General features: G+C 43.4%; 1 protein-coding gene across 1 annotated transcript in view; it reads right to left on the bottom strand.

Annotated features, from left to right (window-relative positions):
• Positions 1–23,407, bottom strand: part of LOC136774339 (uncharacterized) — a 75,067-nt gene continuing 51,660 nt past the window's right edge. Inside the window, exon 3 of the mRNA XM_066728568.1 lies at positions 1–1,762. Within this exon, the coding sequence (XP_066584665.1) occupies positions 1,678–1,762 (85 nt within the window). The 3' untranslated portion in view covers positions 1–1,677. The remainder of the gene's footprint in view (positions 1,763–23,407) is intronic.

Raw genomic sequence — 23,407 nt, 5'->3', positions numbered from 1 at the left:
AAAACGCATTGACAACTGTCATTACATTTATCTTCATAAACGAAGTGCGTAGATTTTCTATTCTAATTGCTCGAGCGATCGATAAATTTGACTTGCCAGAAAGAGAGAGAGAGAGAGAGAGAGAGAGAGTGTTTCCAAGTTCGAACAAGTAGTTTCATGCCAATAAAGTTCGGCTCTACGCAAAACCATGTTTTTGCATGCTGCAAACGCGGGGACGGGGATATTTTGTAAGTCGAGAAGCATATTAGGGACTTGTCCCGTCAGAATAGAGCATATATAAGAACATGATTTGGCTGGAAACATGTTATCGTCTTTTAGCAAATTTACTATTTTCCTGCTTAACCGATGAACGATAAAAAAATCATTATCAGTCATTTCAATTTCAACTGTTTATATTTTCTAGAAGGCTCCCATCGTCAATAATACATTTAGCGCAGTAATACCAACAGTATAATTATTCAAAGTGTTTGTTTGTAAACGAGAACAGAAGTCATGCACAATAAAATCGCCAGTGTACATTTCTACCAGCTCCTCTCTCTTCCCCTTTCGTTTAGCAATCGATCGATTGTTTCGTTTCCTTGACCGATACGATAACTGTCGATAGTTGAATGTAAACAAGACAGCGATTAATTCGAGCTGATATGTTTGAACGGGTAAGATAAGACGTTAATTAGTCACAATGCAAATATTATTTGTAATTGGAAAACGTGTGTGCACTTGTGGGTTAAGGGGTGATTCACGGGCCAAAACTGTGTATAGGTATAGGGGGGGAGTAGCCATCACCAAGCGGAAAGGACGAATTATCCGAAACGAATTTAGAAACGAGCGAAAGCGCGATAGGAATCTCGTTACAAATTTGTCCGAAGGTGTTAATGAATGAGATGGACTTAATTTCTATGGTAACGCTTCGTGGTCGTCGTCTTTGCGAGAGACAATTGAGAGAAATAGATACGTGTCTGTATATAATAAAGATACGAATGAAATATACATAATGCGAAAGGCGAGGCAAAGAGGGGGGGGGGGGGGGCTGCTTGCAACGGGAAGGTCGAAAAGAAAAGGCATTATGTGTATGTGCGACTAATACGAATAATCGCCCACAAGAATATTCCCTTTCCCTCGACTCGAGGTGCGTGGGTAATTATAGCCACCGGCTAAATACTTAATTAGCAATTATAATTGCATTGAATGGAGATGCGTGCGAGATTAAGAGGGGAATTTGAAATTGTGCATAGAAATTTGATTGCGTTCTTTCCAGTAGCGACAAATGAAGTTGATATTTTTGACGAGTGGCGCGACTGCGCGTGCGCGTCGCGCGTTGCGGAGGTATATATATCGGGTCGAGAGAAGTAGGAGAGTAGGAAGAAGCTTCTATTGTCTGAGAGAGAGAGAGAGAGAGAGAAAAGTGGGGAAATAAGGTAAAATTGAGGCAAGTAGAGATTACGATCGTTATTTCGGTCGTTAGCGTAAATAAATGTAATAGTGGTCTCGGGCGCGTTCGCTCCGAGCTATTTTTCTTCATAGAAACGAAGCGAGCGAGGCATGGAACGCTAATGATACATCTCTCTCCGCGAGGCAACGATTCATGAGAAAGAGTCGTAAAAATTGGAAATTGGGCCAGAAAGATGAGAAAATCAGAAAACGCCAGGGAAGTAGACGCGTTCGTTTTGGGAGGAGATTTTACCGTTTACTTGACCTCTTGAGTGATTTAGCGGCTGCTGCCGTTGTGGCTCGTTCTGGCAAAACGGCGTATCTGATGCTCATTCTGAAAATAAGAAGAAAAATATCATAGTACACGCGCGTGTAGCCTTACAATAACAAATCGATACTACTGTTTCATTTATCTCAATGGTGAATCAACTTGCTATACCACTGTGTGTATACTAATAGTTGTAGCAGCATTTCATTCTACGAAAGGTCGAACCTGTTTTCGGTCCTGTCAAAACCGAGAGAGTGTGAGGCACGCAATGTATGTATATATATATATATATATGCCGAGGCTTCGAAACTTCTGCAGTAACGAGAAAAGCAAGCATCGAGCAATCACAGCTGGACATGATTAATCGTGATTGAGCTTTTATTCCGTGAGAGGATTGCTGTCTTAACTTTTGATAAGAAAAAAAATGATAATAAATAAAGGAAAAAGTTGCCCTCAATCAGATATTATTTTTACTCCTTACAGGTGACGTATATAGGGTAGAGAGTAGGGCAAAATGGTCCTTTTAAAAAAATCCATCGCATTGACACTATTATTGGTTTTAACAGGAAAAATATTGCGTAACGAAGATTACATAGTATGTTATATTTCTGCATGGTTGCCAAAATTAAATTGCCAAAAAGATGCTTTATAATTAGTTTAAAGTAGATGTTACAAAATGATCACTTAAATTATAAAATCTTATAATTACATAGATAGGATAGAGAGAAGGTATAACATTTTCAATAAGAAGACAAAAAAGCTTATTTTAGCGCTGACTTTCTGGTTTTTTATTACAAAAACACATGTTATTCAAGTATAATCTCTTAAACCGTGAAAATAGTAAATAAAAAGTATATTGGATTTAATCTCCGTGAGTCTCGTTTTTAAACGGTTTGTCGTATATAAAATCCATTCGTTACCATCATCGTTACTACTTTTTGAACCGCGATCTGATTCTCTTAACGATGAATCCACTAAGGGATCGGTTTGCCCCAAACGCATTACGTGTCTTTTACAAATGATCTTAAAATTGTACAAAAGTCGATTTAAAATTAATTTCAAGAGAAAATAAAACTTCACACTTATTACTACGAGTTATCCATTTAAGCAATTTGAAAAGGATTCCCATATCTTTTCCAAATAAAATGCAAAAATTGTAACGCATTAAAAAAAAAAACACACACACACACAAACGCTGTTATATTACATGATCTATTTAAAAACCTCTGTTTTGATATTCATTAATTTTTAAACGAATGGTACGAATAAGTTTCATTAAACTCTCAGGGACGGTTCTCCCTCGAGGGATGATTTTGCCCCACTCTTTGTCCTATATATATAGATTTCTGTGAAAAATACAGATCGGAAATGAAACTTATCCTAGAGATATTCGTGACACGCTGGAGAATTGCAAACGAGATTGTAGAATATTTTCCATAAGCTATTTATAAGCTGTGGTTGGATCGGCGGGTAGATCGAGGCATCGAAGCGAGAAATACGACTATAGGGATGGCTCGCTTTGACGTTAAAATGAAATTCTTTGAAATTTCTGGGTTTTGTCATCCAGGCACAAATAGCAGTGCAACGGCGCGGTGTTTTCAAACGAAACCGCGCACGGGCTTGAGCCAATATTTGCGTATTTCCCGCGTACTGTTGACACAGCAGCGACAGTTTTTCGAATTAACGCTCTGCACTCGTCATATTCGTAATTACTTATCAAAGAGCCGGAATGCCGGAGTCGATGCCATCGCAGCGCAGCGCGTAGCTATTCCTCTCTCCGATTCTGTCGCGTTACACTTGCTATTTGACGTTTCCAAACATTCGTTGCTACCCGCCTCCAACTCTAATCTCGAAGGAACGATTCTGCGAGAGGCACCAACCAATACATATACATGTATAACTTATGCAAAGACTGTCGAGATCATTACAACGATCGCATTTGAAGAAAAATTGGAAATTTTCGAGAGGAGAAACTTGAAATCTCTAGCTAGTGGGGGGAGGGGGGGGGGGAGAGATGAATTAAGAGAGATAGCGTTATATTACAGCGTATTAAGAGCAGGCGTGTTACGCGCACACGCGTTTATCCTTCGACGCTCGTGTCAGCCAGAGAAATATAGTTAAGTGGTCGTTTCGCCTTTCTTTGCGAATGTTTACGTTAGAATGGTCCCGTCAAGCTCCACGTACACTCGCTTGGAGCCTCGCCGCGTACTGTATCTCTACAATATATATATATATATATATATATTTATAGGTATACCACAGCGCTCTACTCGCTATAGCACGGAGTACTATATAGCTCTGCAACTGAGACACACATATGTGTCCCTCGATGCACGTATCTCGCCGTAAGATAATATCGAATACTCTCGCCTATAAATTCAGCGTATAAGCATCCGTGTGTTTTTGTAGGTATATTAGGAGAGAAGGCAAGCGTTTCTATATGGTATATATATATATATATATAGGTACGGGTGATGTTGTGGAGAGTTGCGCGGCGTGTGGGTCGGGTCCATGTATTAGCCATGAGAAAACAAGAGAACCGGTTCGGAATCGGAGGTTCGATAGTCTCTCTCTCTCTCTCTCTCTCTCTCTCTCTCCCTCTCTGGTGATGTTGGCGAGAAACGTGTGCACGACGCAGCGGAGAGAAGCTGAAACTGGTTCCGCGATCGAAGGGCCAATCGGTGTTGTGGCCATAACGGCGCGACGACCAATTCTGCGAGTCGAGGTGGTAGGAACGATGGGTACCGCGGGATCCGCGGGACTGCGGGTGTAGGTATAGAGGAGGACTCTGTAGGAGAGCGGTGACGGTGCGCTGCAGAAGCACCCGCTACACACTACCACCCCGAAGACGCGACCGCGGGCCCCGGCCAACAACGACCGGATCTTGCTGAACCGGTTCGGCGGTAGTCGGCTATTAGATCATCTATTTGACAGCTCCTCTCCACCACCCCCCCCCCCCCCCATCTTCTTCATACTCTCTTTTATTTTTCCATATAACCTTTTTCAAACCTCCGCGCGAGAAGGGTCAAGCCAATTGTTCCTTTCGATCATCACTCTCCCCACTCACAACTCTCTTGCTCAGTTTTACACAATCGTATACATATAGATACTGATTTATTCTGTGTAAGGAGAAAATTATCAATTTTTCTCAAAATAAAGCAATGGGGACACTTACCCAACTGAGTGATTCGAACCTCGCTCTTGGATCCTCTCGACTCGAAACGTTCATACTTTTGCTTCATTTGCAAACTCGGCCTTACGTGCAGGAGAGAAGGCCCCTCTGTTTGTAAAGATTTCTCTGCGCTTATCTCTCTCTCTCTCTCTCTCTCCGTTGGCCCGAATCGAATGGAAGCTGGTAATTTCCAGCTACGAGGTGGAAGTTTTGATTTCCTCGCGAGATCGAATTCTGAGAATGCGTGCTTGATTACACCCTCGAAAGCCATAATAAAATTTTCTCCTAGGAGAGGAGTATAGTAGAGAGATAACGATCGGGGTGGTGTTGGTGGGAGGATAGGTGGGCCTGAGGCTCGGATTCGTAGTGTTCGCATCACTGGGCACTGGAGAAGAAGAAGAAGAGTAGCGTGCGGGAGGGGAGGTATAACTGGTTCTCTCCTGTCCTACCCAACCCCTCGTCCTTCTCCTCCACTTCTCTCTCTCCCTCTCCCTCCTTCTCTCTCTCTCTCTCTCTCTCGGACGACCCAGGGCCCAGGGTACCTCGAGGGATTTCACTCGGAGGAACATTCTAATAATTAGAGGCCCTCGAGAGCTGTAATGATAGCCCCGAGTAACCAAAGGGGTTTGTCCTTTTCGACCAGCACCCGGATTTTTCTCTTCTCCTCCCCCTCCCCCTCCTCGCCTACCCAACATCTTACCTCTTACGCTCCCACCATTCACCGTACCACCCTCGGACCCAAAAGCTCGTTAAACGCTTCGTAAATTACTTACACGTTTTGTCGAGATTTCCGCCCCCGCAATCTCACCTCCCCTACACCTTGATAAACGTCTTATCCTGCGGGAGACGTAGTACGGTAGCCCTGGGAGATATAGACGGACTGTAAACACACGCTAGCTCCACCTTATCCCACGTCATAAATTCTTTTTAATAAGCAATTATATAGCATAGAATAGTTTAATTCACCCTCGCACCTGGAGTATTCGCTGAAGGAGCCTCGATTCGTTAGCGTTAATTTTTTAATGCGTTTTTTAGCAATCTCTCTCTCTCTCTTCATATATATATATCATATTTCTAAAAAGCAGTCTGAACGCGGCCGATTGTGGAAAATTGGCTGACGCTGGCAGAGTATATATAATCGATATATTTCAGGGGGCTATCGAGACACGGCGATCTGGGGAGAGATCGGGGAGGGATAATTTATAATAATAATGTCTCGGGCTCGCAAGACAGTAGCCCTAGGAGATACAGCGCGGGGACGATAAATACGAGTAACGTTATCCTCGATCGTAAATTGTTTTTTAATGGGCAGCTTTGGCCAGAAAAATTGAACCACTTTCGCAAAGTAAGCTCGCTCCCGTGCAATCGGATATTTTTAGCGAGCGATAATGTCGCTTTGAGAGAGATTTATATGGAAATTATTGTGTATTTGTTTAGCGAGTTAGGCTCCGTACGAAATACTATAATGCATGTTACAGGCCGATCGGAGCGAAACGGCGAACGAGTCGGTCGACGAGCGTCGTTTTAATATTGGGATTGGAAGGAAAAAAGCATTTCTAACGGTATAATCGCGTGGAAACCGTGGAGCTGTAAGTGTATAGTGTAAAGAATCGCCTAGGCAGAGACTCGATGCAGTTTCTTTTATTCCAAAGTGCACAGCTTAGTTGCTTGGCTTCTATTCAGCCCGGTTGCGCGCTGCACAAGTAAAAGTTTTCATTTGGTTCAATGAACTGCGACCGACTGGTTGGCAGTGTGATTGCAAAACAGTAGTACGAGTGAGCCGAGTAACGACTCGCTAGACATTCTATTGGACGACTCACTCTCGCTCTACTTTAAATTGAGAATTAAGAAATTAAATGACCCGTAAAAGACACTCTGATTTGTAAGTAGAAATTTCGACCCGAGTGCTAACCCCTGCCGATTCGAGCCCTTTTATCGAACCAAACTTCTGTACCGTTACAAATTTTCTTTAATGCCACAGGGAGGAGGGGGATACCTATATATATATATATATATAGATATATAAAAGAAGCAGAGAGATTAAGAATTACAGCTATCAATTCACTCGCTACCGCATAAAAATCATGGAAAATGGTTGAAAAATTTCAAGATACCAATGGTACGTGTAATTTGCTCGCTGATAAGAGAGAGGCATCGAGACATTTATTTCTGATCACGGATGGATCCGTCACACGAAACTTTACAGCCCGGTATATCGAATTACGAAAGGCGTTTGCCAGGAGGAACATAAGTTTAATTGCAATCATTTCGCGTTTACGAGGGCCAATTAAGTATTGACCGGTTCTCTGGCTAAATACGACGTCTCAGTCCCAGTCCGGTTAACGAACAAATATACTGGGAAAAAAAGGAGGGAATATGACGGAACACGAGAGTGTGGCGTGGAGAGGGGGGAGATGCTCCTTCCAGATGAAAAATCAGGATACCTGAAAAAATGTTAATTTCAACCGACAAGATTTACTCACGGATAAAACGCGTGACGTAGATATTTATGCGTTGGTGCCACGTGTGCCCCAGTGTTTATGGCGCTACCGGACAAAAATAATGATCTCGCTTAAAATTTCGTGTGGAAAGAGAAATTACGGCAGTGTCGTTGTCACCAATGGAATAAGCATCTCTGTACTATATAATCGTTTCTTCCCAGTTTAACCCCCCCCCCCCCCATAAATAATAAAATTAACCTACAATTTTCCACGTAAGAAAATCAACGTTATCGCGCCTCGCGCGAGACTTTCTTTTGATGGATTTGAGAGATTTGCTCTATTTAGGAAGATGTTACACAGGTGTAATGGTGTAATGATCGAGAGGATCTCTCGTATATACGAATCGATATTTAATGGCGTGCGTGCGCGATAATCTCGCGATATAAGGATCAGAGGCTCGTGCTGGGGTCAACGGCCAAACTCTTCCGTGGGCTTCAAAGAGGCCAAGCTACGGTCAAGTACTCGGAACCAAGTTAAAGTAACCGAGCCCACGCCATTCTTCGTTCTCGGTCTCTAAGCTTGCGCGGCGACCACGCAATATAGCGAGAAGATGCACTCGCAATGAAATTTAAACAATCGCACATTTCAAGCGTGTCCTCATGTCCACTTTCGCCCATGAATCCACCCCTCCCACATTTACTTTGAAAATTTCTACCTTTCTCTGTCTTTCTTCCACCCAATGAGTCGGTATATATATATATATATATATATATAGATGAGAGAAAATGGAGAGACGAGGCGCACGAAAAGCTCTATCGATCTCCCAAGTGCAAAGACTCGTACACGAGTCACGCTATACAACACAGCAAAGCTCAATTTTTTCCGATACTCTAGTGGATTTTCGCGTTGCGTTATCGCAAACTCGATCGATTCGCGAGCGTCGGTGCGTGTTACGCGAAATTACATAGGCGAGACATCGGGTTATTTTGAAAATGCTTCTATGGAAAACGAGCGGTTCGGATCGATCCGTCCATAACCCCTCCCCCACAACTACGAACAAACGGTAAGCCCTCGATAAACCACATCGAAGGGAACGCCGCGCGGCGAACGAAAAATTTCACCTGGATCCTCGCGTGAGAGTGCAGGCGCCGAGTATTCGGCGAGATAAACTCGCGCGGAGCCTCGAAATAACGAGGAGGAGCCAAAAGAATCGGAGATACCGATGGAAAGTTTATTACACCGGGCGAAAAACACGCTTTCGCGCAAGGTGAACGAAATCCGGCGTTTTACCCGATGGTACCGTGCTCACGGGCGTAAATCACGCGACACGCCCACGCACGCCTCGCGAACGTATAACGAAATTTCCAACCTTTCGATCGTAAAGAGCCACTTTTCCAGGTATAACTTATTGAAATTCGCTGTGGCGTCACACCAGTCGCGAGCAAATAGAAGATAAAGGAAAAACAGATTTGTGGCAGTGTGTGTGTGCATGCGTGCGTGCGCGCGCGGTTCGCGGACGAGGAGTTTGCTTGGTATGGCAGCACGTGCATGGAGCAGATTGGTGTTGCGTGGAGCAAGAGTGCCACGGCGCCCAGTCAAGGTCGAATTTTGGTCTTGCGTTGGCTAAGCACGGATCTTCGACCCAGTTTCCTCCTGCAAACCGCGATTGTCCACTGGTTTCCTGGACTCGACTCTTCCTTACGGTCATCTTCCCCCCCCCCCTCTCTTTTTAAGTATATTTTTATCTCGTCTCTCCAGTCAACATTTTCTAAAATTTTGTGCATTAGCTTGCACCCTCGCTATAATTTCCAGCGGCGAATTCACCTTTCGACGTCACCTTCATACGAGCTTTAAGCACAGCATATATTTCGTTGTCTGATTTCTTGCTCGAGTAGACACACACATTCTCCCTCTCTCGCTCCTGAAGAGAGTATAGAGAAAGCTTCAATTACCACATTCAATTTCCAGATGCAATAGTTAGTTTTAGCTCTGTAGGTAGCAGTGTAAGCAGCCGCGAAGCGAACTCTCAAACTCCGAACTTGTTTACTCACCTCTCCTATTAATCCGAGATGCCAATTCACGTTGGCATTTCTTGCCTCCCGTGCTGTTCGGTAGCTTCAATTTCTAAGTTCAATCGCGAGCTTTATTAAATAATGGAGGCTGCAGGGTGGTAAACAGGGAAGCCCGGGCTCGACCTGGAAAACGGAGCAGTTGCTCCGAAAACTCTGTACACACACCTTGAAGCGAAAGCGAAAGACATAGGGAGAGAACGCTGCACTGCAATTTTCATTGGCGAATTACGGATCCGCTTTCGTGGCCACGTGTATACATATATATATATATATATATATATATATAGCGTATACCGGTTGCAGCTTCTCTTCGGACGATTCGCGGGTGTAAAGCGTGCATCACGCAATAACCTGTAGTATATTTTCATCTCCTTCTCTCCAATCTTCAAGGTTCGAGGAATTTTTGCGTTATGGGACACGAGTGCGATTTTTGGCCGCCTCCGACCAATGATAGATGCTTATGCACACCCCCCCCCCCCCCCATCTCTTATTGGTTCATCGGGATAAGAGCGCGTGATGAGCTACCGGGTTTGCCAGCATTTATATATATATATATATATATATATATATGTATATATCGATACGCTGCCAATGTATCGATCGTTCGTGCGGAGAGGCTGCTATTAAAAGTGAGAACCGTCCGCATAAATTTGTCTGGACAGGTTGATTGCCGGTGGCCCCGGGGTATTAGGACGCGCAGCCCTGGTCCCCCCCTTCCCCCCTTTCCCCCTTCTCTCTCTCCACCATCTTTCTTCCGATCCTCCCCGTGCAGAGTATGTACCACCCCAACGAGCTACGCCACCACCAAATTGCCTCTTCGACGAAAAAGCCGAACGCCTCCGAACCAAATAAGAACAATTCCCCTTTGCGGAGAAGAGAGGCGAAATCACGATTATCCTCTCTTCTTTCTCCTTCTTCTCCCTCCTCCTCCGTTCCCCTCTAAAGATCGTGCAGAGCCTCGCGTATACCACACTCGCTCTTCCACTTTTTACCACCCTTTCTCTTCTATTTTCAATCCTTGTCCACCCTGCTGATCCCTCTTGCCCCTTTTTTATTGCTCGTACCGACTCAATCAACCCCCACCCCCTCCTTCCCCTTCTGCTCCTTCCTCTCTCGACAAAGCATCCGAACTTCCTAGAACTATTAATATTTATTCAAATATAGGAAAAAGACTGGTGCTCGCTATTGTAGCCAAATCGCAGTATATTCATCGTCTCTATATTTTTACGAGCGAATTTAAAGTTTTAGGAGTCTCGCGAACAAATGTATACGGCGTACGAGTAGAGAAAGCAAATATTATAGACGCCCTTCTATATCTTTTCTTTTTTCGGCGCTTCGCGCGTGCTGTTTAGTCTAACGTAAATAGTTCGAGAAGCCGATATATGCTATAGCTTAAACTTTATTGCTCGACGCGTATGCTTATTTAGGAACGTTAAAGAACCTTTGGTTCCGTGCCTCGAAATTACTAGGTTCATCAATTTACAACTATATTATTTCCAGCTTTCTTCCTCCTCTTTCTTCAGCTGAACGACGACAGACGCGAAGCTATATATATATATATATATCGTTGTAACATTATAAATTGCACTGGAAATTAAAATGGCAACGAAAAGAGCGTCGTTTTGGAAAGAGGCTATAGCGGAGGTTTTTGATACGAGAGGAGGGGTTCGCGATAAAGGAAGGAATGGAGGGGGAATATATAGGTGTACGATATAAAATATTGTTGCTAACGGGACGCGCATGGAAAGCCGAGAGTACGAATGAGTGGAATACTAAGAGTAGGACGACGGACAAATGAGAGGGGGGAGGGGATCGGAAGGATTTGGAGAGGGAGGAGGGAGGGGAAAGCAGCAACTGTAAGGCGAAGGAAGAGTAGGGATGAATGTTGAAAAAGAGTGGAAGGTAGCAGCGCATGAATAGCACATTGTACGAAGTTCGAGAAGTGTGGGTGAACGAGGTTCCAGTTAAACGATCCTCCTGTGCTTTTATCTCTCCTTTTTAACTCCCCACGAATACCGGAATATCTCTTTCAAAAGCAAAATAACATTCGCTAAATATTCGCAAAAATAATTCTTCGTCAAGAAGATGTGAAATTTATTTGCCCCTTTTACTGCCGCAGTCTCCTCGTGTCGATACCTTTCCCACTCGTAAAATCTCTGCTTCGACAATAAGTTGTAAACTTTCGAAGCGAGACCCTACATAGTATTATATATATTAGGCTTTCTATTATCCAGCTGCCGCTGGTCCAAATTTTTTGCTCCAAATTCAGATTTCAACAGCTGGTCCCGTTGATCGATTTAAATGGGTCTCTCGTGCAAAGAGGGTAAATCGTAAAAGAGAAAAAAAAACAATCGTCCTAGAAACATATTTAAGACTCCGCCACTATATATATACAACGTGGTGGTAAGAGTACTATATTGTGCAAACTATACTACAGTAGTATAATCGAGTATGAAAATAATTCTCGCGTAAATAAGCTACATAGGTTTTATTTTCTGTCAAATCGGTGAAACACGGTTTGATCGTGTTCCTTGAGAAGGAAGAGGAAACAATCTCCACGTTTCTCTATCTCTACTTTTGCAACAGCCTGTATATATAATATACGTATATAGCGCGTTTCCTTATCGGCGTCAGTTCGTTTACCCCAGCGCGATAATAGTTGTTCCTTATCTCATCGTATCCTGCATTATTCTTTTTTACTCTCTTTCGAATCTCCCACTCCTCGCCGCTCCCCCCTCCCTACTCCCCGCGATAAACACAGTCACCCCCCCCCCCCCTCCCCCATATTCTCCGTAAGAAAAAGAAAGAGAAGAAAAATAATCAGAGCCAGCAATATATATGCCACGATCAGAGATATTTTTCCGAATGCTCCCACTATATGCAACTATATATATATATATATATATATATACACATTTACAATAATTATCTCCTACAATTACAATCGAACCAGTACAATCACGACCACTGCTTCTCTTCATACGCACGCAACACACGGAGAGAGAAAATCATTTACAACCGACAATATTACTTTATCGAACTTTTATATCCAACGTGCTTTATCCGGACTGGCAAATTGATTTATCTCGTCGGACGTGAGTTCGATTGAAATTAACTAAACAATTTCACTTTTCCTCGTGCTTCTTCTTCCTCGATGCTTCATCCCTTATTTTCGCGCGAAATGTGGCAAGAGAAAAATTGTCCAGCAAATACTCGATGAAAGGGACAAAGGAGTAAGAGGGGGGGATTTTTAACGCTGTTTCGGATTTGAAAAAGGGCTTGACGAAGCTTTTTGTTTCCGCTATACAGGTAAGGAGAGTATATCAACGGAAAAATGGAGAATTTGAAAATGCTCCATACACACGTACATAAACACACGTGTACACGAGGGATGATTGTTGCGAGGAGTTTATTGGAGCTTTTATGGTGCTCAGGGCTCTATCAGGGAGAGATCCGGAAGCGGGTGTATGGAAGCAAGTGTCTCGCGTCCCGTTTCGAGACGAGAGTCGCCCTCTGTGCGTTTGAGCAACATACGCGATATATATATGCATGAGGATCGAAAAGGGTGGTGCAGTGGTGCACATGGAGCGAGCGAGGAGGTCGGAGCCGATAGGAGCGAGCAGGAGAGCCACAGTCACAATCGTAAAATTGTTATTGAATGATTGTGACCTTTTGAGGCCGCATGCGAGATATTTCATTGGACTTTATCGTACTCGGCCGAGCGCACATGTTTATCGTCCCTTTTTCTCATTCGTTTTGCGTCCATAGAGCGCTGCTAACATAAAACCATAGAGAGCTCCATATACCGCTATAGTTTTCGCGTGTATATCGCCCTCCAGCGACCTAGGTCAATTTCACGGCCCTTCCTCGTATTACATCGACGCAACCTTAATTCAACACGGTTCACCGGTATTGCCACTCGCCACGATAAATTCTCCCACCTATCTCTCGACATGTTTACGCTCGAAATTCAACTAACGAATTTCCGAAGGTCGCTTCCCTCTTTTCTCTCCCGTACGAATTTAGACGATCATTGTTTTCTCGGAGTTTTTGCGAGAATTCGGGCTTCCCTCTGGTTGTTTTTCGGCGTCCCGATCGGGGATCGCGGAATCGGGCAAAGATCGAGTGGACGGAGCCGGGACGCGCGTCGGCGTCGCTCGGAGATGCTCGATGGTCGCGCGATCCGGCAGCGAAAGCATCATCGTTCCGTCATTTGCCGTTCCGTTGGATCGACCGACCCGATCTTTGCGAGTGCAACAAAAACACGCCAATAAATTCTCCCTCGGTTCCACAATATTCTTTTCCATAGCCAAATAGAATCTATTCTGAGAATTTCTGCAGGCCAATTCGCGTGGAAGGGGGGACGATGAAGAATTTCCCGAGCTCCGTTTTGCTCGATATCCTTAAGACAGAAAGATATTTATGCCTATGTAAAATTAGTATCTCGTCGAATAAGAAAGAAAAAAGAGAGCATTCGGGTCATTGATTTGCTCCTCGACGCAAGAATGCAGTTGACGTTGGTGGAATTTATGCGAAACTTATTATAGGACATTATGTGCTCAATCCGAATGTCCTTAGAGAAGCACGGTCCGTCAGGTTAGTGACACTTTACTGTCAAACTGCCAGCTCGTAAATTTTTCCAGTAATTTTTAGACTTGGCAACGGCCACTGCAACAAGTATCGCGCGGGGGCACTCGAATCGTGGTACACACACACATATGTGTTGCTCGATCGGCTGGCCCGTGTGTTTACACCATCAACAAAGTTGCGGGCCGTACCTCGATAAAATGAAAAATTAAGGACTCGATCGAATCTGCCAGGGATTTCTCATTTCTTTAAATTTGCCTGATATCTTCGAAAAGACGCTTGGAGAACGTTGGATTAAGATAGAATCGAGTGGAAAACCCACGGGGGTTCTGAGAGTTCCTGGAAGCTTCTGTAAATTTGATTTCGCATCGAGGGCCAATTTCTTCGCTTCTAAAGCACGCGCTTGGCTTCTCTTCCTGTCAGAGATTTAAATGTTTATTCCACTCATCTCCTTGTACACACACACACACACACACACACAAATAGGAGATGGACCCAAGGATGCATGCAGCAGAGCACAGAAGGAAACTGAAAAATGACGATAAAAATAATGGAGTGGCTTGCCGCAGAGTTTATCGGCATCGAACGCACAAGGAATTTGTGCTTATTGGTGGCAAGGCCATTCGCAAGCTATTTTCGTCACGAGCAATTTTGTTCTCGTCTCGAAAGCAAACTCTGACGTATTGCTAGCTGGGAGAATCCGAGCAATATCGTCTGGATAGAATTTACGGAAAACTGCACTCGACAGTTCCACGTAGCCTGGGAAGAAGGTTGTAAGTGCTATTTCTTTTTCGAAGCAGTCACCACCTTTAGGAGGTTTTTTCTTCGAGCCAGCAATTGCCGGAGGAGAAGAAAGACATTTCCTTTTTTATTAGCCGAGCGGAGAGGAGCGCCAGCAGGGTGCACGCTGCAGCAGAGTCCCGTCCCTCGCGAGAACTGCTGCCTGCTACGCGTTACGCGCGCGTTGTACATCCGAGGGAAAAACCAATATTTAATCAGTTTTCCTTGTGCCTCCAGCCATCCCTATCGGATCAACCAATTTCTCCAATATTATCTCAAGGAGTTATCACAAGCGCCATCCTTTCGCGACACACGAGTATACACCAATCTATATATATATATATATATATATAAAGTTCGATAAACTCTTTCTCTCCATTGGAAATCTCGCTACACCCCATTTTCCTCGGCTGCCATCCGTTCACCAAAGGAAATTCCACGCTGTATTACGTAAGAGGCGCATCTCTCTTCGAGAAACAAAACGTCCCGAGCAAAAATGCTCCATTCGTCCGATTCGCGAGCGGGAATAAGCAGAGAAATTTTAGAGTGATAGATACAGGGGGGGGGGGGGGAGAAAAACAAGCTACGAGCGTGCAAAGTGCAGTTGCGGCGAGATACTATTATATATATATATATATATATATATATATAAGAGACGACGAGGACGCTGCGAATTCAGCGGGAAATATGGGCCCGATCGACTCTCTCAGACTCCACGTTGTTTCGCGAACAAAGGCACTACTCGATTAACTCACCAATTTCTATTTTACTTTGGAATTTCATCCCGTAAATCTTCCGCTCGGAAAACCTCCGAAGACTCTTACCGCGCGGCGAATAAGAAAGCAGTGGAACGGCGATCCATTTTTATAGCGGAATGAAAAATGTTTTAATACACCAGCCGAGCTTTTCATCTCCATATATGTTTTTATTTCTAGCTTTATATTCTTTCCGGGAGAATCCGACTAAACTCGCGGAGAAACGCATAAATATATATGTTTCGGTGATACGTGCGCGCGTGTGTGTGTGTGTGTGTAGGTATGCACACGTGGGGACGGAACTCGATCTCTCGTTCACAAAGCCAAAAATATTGAAGGATTTGATGATGGCAATCGTGGGAAATATTCTGCTAATATTTCTAACCGATCCCTGACATTCTTGGCAGATCCTTTTGCATAAATATAATTCGCTCCTATAGTACATACACGCGTACCGCTACAAGGTAGATATAAATTTACGGATTCTATATCCTAAGAGTCAGTATAGAATTTGCGATTCTGAAAAATAAATAAGTGTGAACTTTGTACACTTTCGGTGTAATTATTGTGCGATCGCTGTAACAAAACACGATCCGATTAATTTTCGTACGTCCCGGATGATAAATATAAATATTTAAATAACGAAACAGAGATATACAGAAAACTGTTTTTTTTTAATATGCATAATTTTCAATGTTGTCGTAATCTAACAAAGTTGTCGGGTGAAAAATCTCGACACAGAACTCGCGCAGAAAATTCTGAACTTGGCTCGAGTGTGTTAATTCGAACTAAATCCATAATTAACTGGTGAACGGTTCGATTCTATTGGATTCACCGCGACAAGTTTGATCCCTTACGAATAGCTCGCGAATAACTCTTGTTAAAACGCGACTGGTGCGTGTACGTGTATGCGTGTTTCATCGATTTTCGATTTATATCGATGTAACCGCGGGAATTTGATAAAAAACACGCGTAATGCTGTACGATCGCGCGACCAGCTTTAATGAATTCAAATGAACAGTCTGCATATGCGTAGATCGCGCCACTATATAGTGCCACTATTATTTACATTACTATTATTAGCCGCTTAATGAATCTATTTATTCAATATGGGAGAATCAATAAGCGATAATCGATTTTTCTAGACGTCGTTGATTGGCTTGGCTCGACTCGACTCGTCTCGGCTCCCGGTGAACGGAAAACAAAAAATGTAAACAGCACGCTATCCAATAATAGCGTCTCGTGTGCGTCCATCGATGCTTGCTCGACAATGAGTCGCCTAGTCGTCTTCTTATTCGCGCCAGCTACGTGTACAGCATAATGCTATGTGTGTATATATATATAAACAATAATATTATTTTCGTGCAAAAGTGCATAATAGCAATAATAATAATATCGTGAGGTTGCCTACAAATTGCATAAGCCAGGGGTTCATTATGCAGTTAAGCATTCGATAATGTTGCGAGATAACTTTATTACTCCCCCCTCCCCCCCTCCCCCCTCTCCCCTCTCTCGTTATTATTATCCTCAGCCTACGTTTCGCACGATACACTATACAATGAGCCCTGCATCCACACTTTTTCCACCGTTCTACTGTGACTCGTTCAATTCACAACCTTCTCTTCTTCCTCGAACCTACTATTTCTTGGAAAGATTTCGCTTCTCTACCCTGTCGTTCCTTAGATATATATATATATATATATATATAGGTATACACACAGCAACTTTACTCGCTTCTAATTTCATACTTTACCTTTACCCACATCGATCGTTATTACAACGCAATGAACATTTTCTCCGCTAGCAGACGTTGTTTTGTTTATTCCACTCGCCCGCGCGTGGCTCGGATCGATACTTTTTTCACGAGTTCTCCAAGAAAGAAAGACGGTGCGGAGAAGGATCCCCGCGAACAGATCGCATAAAACACAGCAGGTAGAACTTGTCGAATGGCCGAGGATTATTTCAATTGTAAATTTCGCACGTCGTCGCATAGCATCCATTGCGCAAGTTTATTCTTACAGAAAATCACGTAGCCTCGTCTAATAAATATTGATTAATATATAGGTGGAGAAAGCTGGGAGAGGGGAAAAAGCTGAAAATTGAGACGGTCGGGCTTCTCCTGGTGTTCAAGACAGAGAGAGAGAGAGAGAGAGAGAGAGAGAGAGGGGGGGGGGGAGAGAATGCGAAGCACAGTGGAAAAAGTATGATAGGACGGTGGCTTCATTATCACGGGCTCGTGCACGAGTAGATGGAAATTAACAAACAATGGGCCGCGCGAGCGTTAAGACGAACACAATGGAACCGATGCCTACATTCGATAAGAACGCACACGAGCCTTATTCCTCATTGTTTTTTATTCGACGCGAGAAACCGACTTTGGTCGGAGACGTCGAGACTCGAGCCACGTAGATTCTGCGGGAGAAATCATCGGACGCAGGAGAGGAGAGCCGTGCAAATGCGAGTTTTCTAATTAATCCAAATTTGTAAGACACGCGGCCGGCCTGTATAATTCCGAGCGTGTAGCCTCGCTGGCTTTAAGGATCTATCGGGCTGTCGGATGATTGCGGAAAACGATCGAGAAGGAGGGTTATCGCGCGAGGGAAATTTTCACGATTTGGCAGCTTCCGATCCACAATACCGGCTGATCGGTTATGCCAATCGCAATCGTAATAGCCATCTAAACGTTACGCGTTCCATTTGCGTTAGACAAATAGTCGCTCGAGAGATAATTGAGAATCGTTCCCTATCGGTTATACAGGGTGTGGCCTAACGAGTCATTTGCTACAATGTTATCGTAAATAGCTGAATCAATCTTAACGGTGCGCACAGCGATTGTTTCGCAAGAGAAATCGATTTTCTTTTGTTTAACTGATTTTAGGAGGTATATATATATATAATATGCGACATTCATAAATAACGTCGTGGATTATTGTAGGTATAATAAGAGTGGAGAGTAGGTTGGAGGTCTTTTTTTTCTTTTCACGTAGAGAGAAAAAGCTGTTCGTTTACGAGAGGCATTTCTTGGATGGTAATAATGGTGTGCTGCTTTGAAGAAAAGTTTTGCAGTGACCGTGGACGTAAATAAAGGAGGAAGGAAGGAAGGAAGGAAGGAAGGAAGGAAGGAAGAGAGGAATATATATATAAGCTTCTCATATTTTGGCGCGCTTAACGGTCCAAGCGGCAATTAAGCCGCCATTACGGAGAAATTATAAGGCAAGAAGCAAGATGTAGATCTTATACAAATTTATGAGCTCTTTGGATAAAAAAGAGTGGAAAAAAGGAGAGAGCAAAGAAGGATTCGGTTCGGGCCGAGGAATTTGCATCGCTATTAGCGAAACATCTTCGGTGAATCCGTTGCTGGTAATTTTCTCTTGTCTCGAAATCCCTCCTGCGTTCTCCAGCGACGTCTCCTCTGCTATATATATTATATATATATATATATATAATCTATATAGAGCACGATACAGGTATACACCAGTGCTTACCCTAACTCCCAGGCCACCAATACTCTTAACCCCATTCGCGAGTTAGTGTCGAACAGTCGATTAATTATCGTCTTACGAGCTTTTCTCCATTTACGGAAATTCCTTGCGACATTTCCGATATTCCAAGCTTTCCCGAGAAACCAACTGCAGCAGACGTCTCTACTGTCGCTCGAGCAGAAATTTCTACGAAAATCAAATGGACTTGCGGCAATATCGTTGGATTAATTGATGCGATAAAATAATACGAATCTCTCCCACTTGTACAGTTTACTATACAATAAGAGTGGAAATTTAATTACAGATTCTCGATAGATTTTTTAACAGCCCGAATTACGAGGAAATTTTCGGTGGATTCTCTGCGAATTCTGAAACGTCGGGCTGCATTCGTTTTAAACGATAATAAACACAGCGAATAAACGTGATTTTCCGAGAGATGGAAGATTTTGTTAAACGAGTTTGAACGAGTATTTTGCTTTTTTGCGTTTACAGAGGCTACGATTGAGAGGTTAAACAATGAATGTATAATGTAAAATGGTTGAAACGTTCGATTCGCTGTTTATATCCTGCTATTGTTTCCTTCGCGAACAAAAACAACCGAGTGAATTCTGGAATAAGCGAGGATTGGCTCGACGCGGTGTTATTCGTCATCGGATATTATTCAGCATGTATATATATGTATATATATATACAGATCGAGTGTTGCCGGTGCGTACGAGCGTTAATTAATCTTAATTGACGTTAATTTAGCGATGCGCTGTAAAAATAAAATAAGGAGAAAAACTGCAGCATCGAGCTGCTTCCAACAAACAAATTACGTTCTCTCCTGGCAAAAACAAAGTGTCAACCCTTTTCAAAGCAAATGCTCTTTCAATTGCTATACATTATATATATATATATATATATATATATATATATATATATATACATATTTGAAATTCAATGAACAAAGAGTAGAGCAGTATATAAAACAGCAATTGTTCATTTTCTAACGACGGCTTGATTATCCCCGTCCCTTTATCCTGCACAAGTTGAGTTGAGAAGAAAGATTTTTTTTTTCTTATACCAGAGGAAATATCGATTCTTTGGTTACAATTAAAAGCTAAGCTGCCGCCTATAGTCCTACAGTCTCTCTCTCTCTCTCTCTCTCTTACTCTAGTATAAGAGCGTAAAATTTCACGAGGTTTTTTGATCGTGCTTTAATGATGCACCTTCGGTGTACAATTATCGCGATAAAATCATGCCTCATTATCGGTGGCAAGGATCGGGCCAGAAGTTCCTCGCGGGGGGGACCCACAGTTGTTTTTCTTACATTATTATTATTATGATAGGGAGAAGAGCCGGGGAAGGAACGGCGGTTGAAGGAAGAGGAAAATGGTAGAGAACGTGTGCAGGCACACGGTGTCTACCTCTTGAGAGAGAGGGGGGGGGGGGGGGAGGCAAAGAGTTAGGCGAAGCACAAGAGGTCTGGGTCGTCGTCGAAGCTGAAGAGTGAGAGGATCCGGACCGGCAGGAGAAGAGCAAAGGGATGGCGCTGGGAGCAGCGCGACGAGGGACGCGTCTAACAAGACGGGGTTTAATTGAGAGAAAAGTAGCATTCCGTTAATTACGGGCGAGCGCAATTAGAAGAAAAGTCAAGGCTCGTGCTCGCGATAAGCGCGCAGCGTCGAGCGGACGCGGCCGCTTCGATCGTTCATAATCCTCCGATGAATAAAAATAAGCAGCGCCTCCGGAATATTGCCGGCTGATAGACGCTGCGCCTGTTTTTTATTCTCATTGGAATATAAAATTCCATTATTCATGCATAATGGAGCAAACGATCGAGCGTTGGGATTAGCGAAGGCGACGATTCGCCTAGCGACGGTAAATGCGTGGGCAGCGACGCTCTACACGCTCTCTACGGATGTTGTATGGCCGTGTGTGTGTAGGTGGTAAAACGGTGAAGTACAGGCGCGCGTGTGTGTGCTACACGCACGCGAAGAGCTGACAGTTGTTGGTTCGACAGAGAGACCAACGACCTCGCGTTGACCGCTTTACGTCGAGCGTCACGATTTTGCGGCAAACTGCATATTTTCGTTGGCATCGATATAAATAAGTTTCGGAACGTGGCAGAGCGGCTGGCACGAAAATCTTGGGGCAGTCCCAACCTCGCCTTGCGTAATCTCACTCGAACCCTGCGCGAAATTCAACGCGATCGATCATTCCCCATGGAAAATATCTTTTCCCTCATTTTTCGCGTTCCTCCGTCACGAGACTCGCGGCCCGGCGATTTGCGAAACACAAGCGCGGATGCTCTTGCTTGACAATTAATTTGCTGCCTCCGGGGCTAATAAAGATTTATGAGAGCGCGGAACAGGTGCGTTGCTCGACAACTCGCAGGATTTTCATGGTAAAATTTATGTTGCCTCGTATTGGCTCCGATATATGTATACACTGTGCACACGCGCTTCCATCGACTCGTTTTGCAACGCGACGCTAACTTACGGGGACTCGCAGGATACGCGTCTTGATAAAATCAGGATCGCCAGCGAATAAATTAAACGACGCTTTAGCTATATATATATATATATATATATACATAGCTCCGGGCCATCCTTTATTTTTACGGGACCGGTACAAATGTGGCGACTGTTATCTAACGAAGCAGCTCATTAAAGTATAATGAAGAGCGGTGAGGTCAGGTGGCGCGGCCCGCGTCAGCCGATGGAAGAAATTTAGATGAATTCCGAGCTTTGCTACTGTTATACGCCTATATATACGTACCTTGTTAGTATTAGACACCCGTGCGTTCGATTATTCTCACCCAGTAAAATATCACGCCTTGCACAGCATCGATATACACGTTGCACGATGTAATAAGAATCGAAAGATACGGGAGAGAAAAATAAAAAGTTTTGTCGTGACCTTGATGGAGGATGCTGAAGCTGTCGTTGGTTTGAATAACAACGCGTCCAAAACAACAAGTGTATTCGGTCGCTTTAAAAATATTAGAAATACGTAAAAACGATAAAAAGTTGTTTATCTTTATATATATATATAGTATGTAGAGGAAATAAAGCGATGGGGGGAGGTTTTACTCAAGCGAGTTTATAAGAATAATTGGCAATTAGATTAATTGGTAGGTAGATCTTGGGGAGAAAGAAGCACGTGTTTTTGAATAAAAGCGAGGAATGCTCGATAGTGGGGCAAGCGACGGGTCTAAAAATATAAGGGGAATCGCGAGTGAATGTCCTAGAGCGTGCGTGAGTGGCCTGGGCTCACGATAATCGCTATCGGGAATGGCCTTGGTGCATCGAAAAACACGATCAATCTTGCTTAGGCGAAATTCGAGCGGTTTGCATGGGGTGTTGCTCTCTCTCTATACACATGTATATGTATGCATGTATACCGAGAGAAAAACACCATTTGTCCCCATGGTACCTGCCAATGCAATTCGCACTTGAATCCTTTTTCCAGGATTGACTCTGCATCGTCGCCGTCGTCGTCGTCGTCGTCGTCGTCGTCGTCGTTGGGAAAGAGCGAGAGAGCGTCGACGAGACTAACCGCACAAACACAAACAAGAAAACAATTTACTCAAACTCTACCGCAAAATGGAAACGAGCTCCAACGTCCATCTCTGTATTACTCTTCTTCTAATGTTGTATATATATGTACACACACATACTAGTTGGTTTCAAAGAAAAAGAAAATAAGAACCCTGAAAAGATTGACTTGAGTATCGATGCGAATCAGTTTTTTTATTTATATTCGTTACGTCGCGTCTTACGTTCGATTAAAGCTGTATAGAATTTTTATGTTGCGATAATAATTATTTTATTTCATTCGAGCTCAAAGTTGCTTTACTCGTAGCGAGTGGGTTTTAAGGGTCGAGATAAATTTTATGCATGGTATATATATGTTGTTTTATGTATACATTGAATGGACTGGTGTGTTTGACTTTCTTTTGTTATTCCACAAATGCTTACCTGACTTTTTGAACGCACGCTTGTATCTCCCTCTCGACACGAATCGCTTTAATACGACCAATAGATCCGGCCTTGGGTATCATTTGATCCCCAATCTAGCGAATCAGTTCGGTTCCATTCTGAGCTAAAACGTGCCGGACGCCCACGCAACTGAAGACTCTTTCCTTTCATTTCTCTCTCCTTCTCTCGTTCCCTTCGTCAGCGTTTGTCAGAATGCCTGATTAACGCTTAATAACGTGCTCCTCGCAATTTCAAAGTTTGCTACTGCACTAACCCAGTTTACTTTACCTACGTCCACGAGAAATTGTTTGCACGCCAGCTAAAGCTTGATTTTTTTCATACCTGACGCTTCTACGAAGCGCACGTTCATTCTCATTTTTGTCCTCTAATATTTTTCAGCTTCTTCTTTTATTATATACCATTGTGCTAAAAATAGAATTCTTATCTGCAATTTCTT

This window comes from Prorops nasuta, unplaced genomic scaffold (assembly GCF_024137725.1).
Source record: "Prorops nasuta isolate Cenicafe-Biocafe unplaced genomic scaffold, Cenicafe_Pnas_1.2 PNAS00006, whole genome shotgun sequence".
NCBI classification, from domain to species: domain Eukaryota; kingdom Metazoa; phylum Arthropoda; class Insecta; order Hymenoptera; family Bethylidae; genus Prorops; species Prorops nasuta.
This window is presented reverse-complemented; position numbering and strand designations above follow the sequence as displayed.